The sequence below is a fragment of the Hyaena hyaena genome, unplaced genomic scaffold, assembly GCF_003009895.1.
Source record: "Hyaena hyaena isolate Hyena2069 unplaced genomic scaffold, ASM300989v1 scaffold_229, whole genome shotgun sequence".
Classification (NCBI taxonomy): Eukaryota; Metazoa; Chordata; class Mammalia; order Carnivora; family Hyaenidae; genus Hyaena; species Hyaena hyaena.
The window spans coordinates 1,526,768-1,533,168 of NW_024080861.1; the positions used below are offsets into that span (position 1 = coordinate 1,526,768).

Genomic DNA, 6,401 nt, shown 5'->3' on the forward strand with positions numbered 1-6,401 from the left:
TGCCAATCCTTACAGTGATAACGGCCACAAAAACAAATGCAGAGGCACTGAATTTAAATACAGTCAGTCCTGAGAGGTCCCTCTGGTTGGCTTCCTTTCCCTGTTGCCACTCATCGAAGAACGATTTTACCAACAGCCATCAGCCGAGCACATCCAAGCTGGATCCTAGCCAAACGCAAGCAGTGTTGTTGAAATCTGGGCAGCGAGGTGGAAGGGTGGCCGGTGCATCGGTCGGACGAAAACATGCGGGGACTGATGGCCAGCAGCTGGAGGAAGTTTGGACACGCTGGCAGAGGGACATATGAGTGGTTAACTAGTGAGCCAAGCCGACCTCTTCTGGAAACCCAGCTGCAGGTCTGTATCTATGACTTAAGCCTTTTCTTCCCCCAAAGGATCTTTGTCAGTTTCAAAACCAGAAACGCCTCTATTTTTAGGATCTTAAAACTCAGTGGCAACCTTTTTCTTTATGGGGATGGCAGAAAGATGAATTCACTGTCCGGCATGGTCTAAGGAAGTAACTTGAAAGTTGTAGTCTTTTGATAACGATAAATTCAAGTGAAACTTGCCACAGTTATGTTTCAAGAACACCTGATAGGTCAAATTTATCCGAGAATATCTGAAGGCAGGAGTTGACAGAGTTGTGTGCCTTGGTTTTATGACTTTGTTCTTTGCACAGTAAGCAGTCTGCTTACTCAAAATCAAGAGGCCCCCTGCGGCTCTGTGGCGGATAAGGACAACGTTGCTTAGAGGTAGGAGAAGCCAGGGATCTTACCTCAGGCAGGGCAGCAGAGGGCCAAGCAGGCTTTTGTCTCTAAGAAACTCTGCGGCTGCTTTGCTTTGTCTGGGGAATCACCAAAGAAGCCTCAGTCTGAGACAGCACTAAGGAAAAATTTTTGTAGAAACGTAAGGACTCAATTAATTTTATGATCAGGAGGGAAACGAGGGATACTGCTATCCCACACAAAAGAAAAAAAAAAGAGGGAAACAAACCTATTTTCTTCTTGTCTGGAAAATCAACTGACGAGATTGGTATTTAAGTTCTCCCAAAAGACCTCTTACAGAAAGAAATGTTAGATGTATTTTATATATACTTACATAAATTATTTATCTTTTACATTTAAAATTGCATATACAACTATGATGGTAAATCCTTCAACAGTTACACTTTGAACTGAATATTTTTAGAGATATTGCCAGAATAACAAAATCCTTGCATCAAATACACATCAGATAAATATTAAAAAAAAAAAATAACGTTGAGGGAAGTTAACAAACCAGAAGATTTGACTGAAAAAGTAGACATCTGTGGGGCACTTGGTGGCTCAGTTGGTTAAGCGTCCAACTTTGGCTCAGGTCATGATCTCATGATCTGTGAGTTCAAGCCCTGTGTTGGGGTCTGTGCTGACAGCTCAGAGCCTGGAGCCTGCTTCAGATTCTGTGTCTCCCTCTCTCTCTGTCCCTCCCCACTCTCATACTCTCTCTCTCTCTGTCTTTGTCTCTCTCTCTCAAAAGTGAATAAACACTAAAAAAAATTTTTTTAAGTAGGCACCCTTTTTGCCTAAAGAATCCAAACCAATTTGAATATACCAAGAATTAGTGAAAGAGAAAATAAAAGACGACTTCATAAATTGTCCTGTAGCTCTGTGCTTCCCTTAACTAGAAAAGGAGTTCTTTATGTCAAGAAATTGTCCTAATTTGCCATCTTAAATAAGTCTTTTAGTGCCACTTTATGTTTGGATAAATTTGACTCAACCAGTGGCAGTACAGATTACAGGGAAGGACTATATCCTTTCCCTTTACAAAATTTTGCAACTGATTGCAAACTAATTGTAAAAAAATATGTTCTGAGTATTGATAATACCATAAATGGCAGAGTTGTAAAGAATAGAATCTATTACACAAAACCTTTTAAATAGCACATTAAGTATCTTTATATTCTATGCATACTGAACTTACAGAGTATAATAGAGTATTTAGAATTTGATGGCCACAACTGTTTAGAAACTATTATCATCCGTATAGTTGATGGAGAATGCAGAAAACTGAGTTATAAAAAAAATGGTCCGTGTTCACCAAGGTTGAAGAGTAATTGTTTTAAGCGCTAAAAGAGATAATAGCTTTAACACTTTTATTGATTCATCTAGAGAAAAATATCTCAATGTAGTTAAATTGCTTTTGACTACAACTTGTTTTTTTACTAATGGTAGTAAATTTATATTTATGAGTTCATCTATTCTTACAGCTTTTGTAATCAAAGTCCTATTTTATCACAACAGATTTTAAGTTAATAGTTTTGATAAATTACATTATGCATGAGAAAACAAAGAACCCATAATTTAGAAATATAAACACACACAAAAATAGATTAAAATATTTTTTTCTGAAAAAATATAGTTATTAAAATATAAACACAGTAATGCTAGGGTTTTTAATGTTCACTATTTTCTAGCCTTAGCAATAAATTTCTAGACTTCTGATTATCTTTAGTATTTTATTTTCTAGTAAATTTGACCATGTGAGTCCCTGAGATATATATATTTATTATTCACCAAGTGCTTTAAACACATTGATTAATTCTCATGTCAACCCCCCTAAAAAGATGTTACTATTTCCACTTCACAGAGAAGGAAACCCAGGCCCATAGGGGACAAATAAATGGTCCAAGGTCACACAGGTATTAGAAAGTCCCACTAGAGTTCAAAGCCAGGGCTGTCACACTCCAAAACGAAAACAGAAACAAAACGTTTAATTTTTATGCACTTTTAAACTAAAATATCTGAACTCATATCTTACTAAGAACAAACCATCTGGCAGTATAACTATTAAATAAACTAATTTTATATCAAAATAACACACGTAATTGTAAGTGCTTTAGGGTATTAAAAAAAGATTATATAAACAGATAAACCAGTCTCTTAAGAGGTCATGGTCAGCAAAACAGCTGTCCTCACCCCCAAAATCAAGGAAAGACTCTCAGCTGTCACAGTTTTATTATCATCAAAAGACACGGGGTATCAGAATGGATAAAAACACAAGATTCATCTATATACCACCTACAAGAGACTCATTTTAGACTAAAGACACCTGCGGATTGAAAGTGAGGGGATGGAGGGGCGCCTGGGTGGCTCAGTCAATTAAACACTGACTTCAGCTCAGGTCATGATCTCGTGGTTCACTGAGTTTGCACTGTGCTGACAGCTCAGAGCCCAGAGCCTGCTTCAGATTCTGTGTCTCCCTCTCTCTCTGCCCCTCCCCCACTCATGCTCTGTCTCAAAAATAAATAAACATAAAAAAAAAAAGTGAGGGGATGGAGAACCATCTATCATGCTAATGGAAGTTATAATTTATTTTAAATAAGTAGATAAAGAGTTTAGTATTTTGCTTGTTTGTTTGAAACACAATATAAGGCTTTAATTTTTTTTTTCTTCTGTAGTGGGCACAATCATTACATTTATTGCTGTATGAGTTATATAACAGACTTTTTTTTTTTTAAATACCTCGCTACTTCTTAGCAGCTTTATTGAAAGCAGCGTCTGTGCAGTTTGGAACACTGTTTTTTTTATATTGCTTTTCTACCTTGCTGTTGAAGCATCATTTCATGGCTCTTACATTATTTACACCCTCAAGGACCATCATTACCTTGTGAGCTAATACTGTAAAATCAATACCTTCTAGGTTGCTTAAGAATTTATCTGCATTTTTTTGTAAACAGTGAACTTCCAAGAATATTTAATTTCATGTTTCCATTGAAGTCTGGCTAAGCCGGGAAACCCCACAGATGATGAATATCATAATAACAAAGCACCAAATATGCTTACACTTTCAAGATTTTATTCTAAGAAAATAACCAGTTATTGTTGATACCAGGTAGAGCTCACAAATAACTGCCCCTCTCCAAGTACAATCACTGCAGAAATCTCATGGCCAGCTTAGTAACATCCTAGACTAGGGAGGGTATTTGGGGGGTAGGGAGGTTGTTTGTTTAGTGCAGGATTGAAAGATTCATTAGACTTAATTGCTCAGTTCAGGCTTTTCTCCCCTTTGAGCAGATATAAACAGCACGTTGCAGGAATTTGGCTGCAAATTAGTTGCTACACAGTCACTTAGAGAAATTTTAGGCCATAATAGGTTACAATTCTTTTTCTTCAAAGAGTTCAAGGTTTCCATACTGATTCTACAAATACTGCAAAAACAAACGGATTTTAAAATCTCATCATAAACATCAGCTATTAACTCAGATTGCAAATATTCTTTTTTAATGTTTTTTAATTTATGTTTGAGAGAGAGACAGCAGGTGAGCAGAGGAAGGGCAGAGAGAGAGGGAGACACAGAATTCGGAGCAGGCTCGAGGCTCTGGGCTGGCAGCACAGAGCCACCCTTGGGGTTCAAACACAAGAACCACCAGATCACGACCTGAGCGGAAGTCACATGCTTTAGGATTGAGCCACCCAGCCGCCCCTCAAATATTCTTTGTGACATGAACACATAACAATGTCACAATTCATTCCAGCATTAAAGAATTTAAGTTCCATATGACCCTTTTGTGGCAATACAACATTATTGGGCTAATATAAATTAAGTGCATAAATAGTAAGCGCAGCCATTCAAAGAATGAGGGGTGGCTCTATCAACCAAAACCTACTCCCCTACTGTAATATGAAATACTGTAGGATATCATATGTATTTTTGACACCTGAATTCCTACTTTATCATATACATCTGCTTTATTTCGTGTGGGCTCCAGTTCACTGGCATAAATAAATGCCTACAGTGATTCCGAGAGTGGGGAATGATAAGAATAAAAGATGAAGAGAAAGAGATGGCTTCTTTCCCCACCTCCTAACCCAGCTCCGTTCCCTAACTGCAGGGCACCCAGAAAGTAAGTTCCACTAAAGACGACGTGGAGCCCTTCCTGTGCATCCTTCTCCCGGCGACCATCCTGCTCTTTCTGGCCTTCTTTCTGCTACTCCTGTACCGCCACTGCAAGGCCACACGGCCCGGGGGACAGGTGATCAGCATTGACCTCCCAGAGCACGCTCCCGCGGGAGAGGCCGTGGACTTCCGGCCGGGCCCGCCCTGGAGCTGCGAGCCGCGCTTCCCATACTCCCAGCTGCCCGGGGAGGCGGCCCCCGTCCCGGCCTGCTCACCGCCCTCCTACGAAGAGGCCACCAGGACCCGCCCTGGGGCAGGGGCTCCGGATGCAGGTCTGCGGCGTCAAGAGGGGTCACCTGGCCCGGAGGAGCAAGTCTAAACTGCTCCTGGGAACTTTCAAGGACAGCTGGCAATCCTTAACGGAGGGAGCGCCGCCCCCCCCCCCCCAGGGGAGGGGAGCGGGTGAGGGGCGAAGCTCCAGACCGTCCCTGCAGACTCCTGGATGATGGGGGCGCTTCAGGCTGGGGGCAGAGCCTGACAAGTGTCAGTCTGGTTAAGCACCGTCAAGTTCCCCAGGGAGAACTTGCCCTAGGTTGTCCGGAATTGGACCAGGCTTTTCTAAAACGTAGAACAGCCCAGAGAGAAACAGGAAAGCTCTACGAGAGTGGAGGGAAAATGTGGATTACTAGGAAGCATAGGAACTAGGTCTGAAGGGAAAGAAAAGCGTGGATCAGCCAAAGGAACCTGCTTTTGCCACCAAATAAAATGTGTCTTCCTACACACTTTTTTTTCCCTCCAGGGTTTTATGGTCTCACGAGAGAGTTCTAGAAGGAAAACCTCTCTAGAGCTGTGGTGGTCAATTGTGTTGTAAACGATGGTAAATATGTTTCAGTATAAAGAATGAAAGTGCAGGCATTGGCAAACATTTTAGTTTAAAAAATAATAATAATAATAAAGGTCACCAGAATTCACTCCTGCCTGGTGTAGACCTTGCTTTACTTGTGCTCTGGTTTGTCTCCTAGCTCGGGCAAAGGACCAGGGCGTTGTGCCGGAATGTCTCACGCTCCGACGGCATGGTTGACAGCGCTGTAGCAGGACAGACTTGCTGCTTTCACACATTATCTTAGGGACACTATGGCTGAAGATGTGGCCTTCCCCAAGCAGCAGTAAGAGAGTAGATACTAGTTTAGTGTTGGAAAGTAAAGGTCCAAATTTTGGAGCACACAGGAAGGAGAAACACAGATGAGCTCTAACAGGGACGTCATGAATCATCTAATCCAAACTCTTGCCTTACAGATATCAAAACTAGAATGCAGGGAGGCTGAAAAATGTGTCTGCTGTTAAATACCTCATAAAAGAGCCTGGGTCAGAAGGCTCTCTGCCCTGGGCTAGAGCGCCTTCCGGTGCACCTGATTTCCTTCTGGGAAAATTGCTAATGTGGAATTTCAGGCCTTGCTCCTGGCTGGGCATGAAGGCTCCCAAGAGAAGAAGCCCAGCTGAGTTTGGAATGGATCTAAATCTCCCTCTGG

At 41.4% G+C, this 6,401-nt stretch overlaps 1 protein-coding gene across 1 annotated transcript; it reads left to right on the forward strand.

Annotated features, from left to right (window-relative positions):
- Window positions 1-243: 243 nt before the first annotated feature.
- On the forward strand, window positions 244-5,251 carry SMIM28 (small integral membrane protein 28). Its single transcript, XM_039243566.1, has 2 exons — window positions 244-354; window positions 4,868-5,251. Exons 1-2 carry the CDS (start codon window positions 244-246, stop codon window positions 5,249-5,251), a joined length of 495 nt encoding a protein of 164 aa, XP_039099497.1.
- The last annotated feature ends 1,150 nt before the right edge of the window (window positions 5,252-6,401 follow it).

Excerpts from the sequence above, each read along its gene's own strand:
- SMIM28 (XM_039243566.1), top strand. The coding sequence starts at position 244 with ATGCGGGGACTGATGGCCAGCAGCTGGAGGAAGTTTGGACACGCTGGC. Across the intron at positions 355-4,867 it reads TTCTGGAAACCCAGCTGCAG|GGCACCCAGAAAGTAAGTTC; the intron begins GTCTGTATCTAT and ends CCCTAACTGCAG.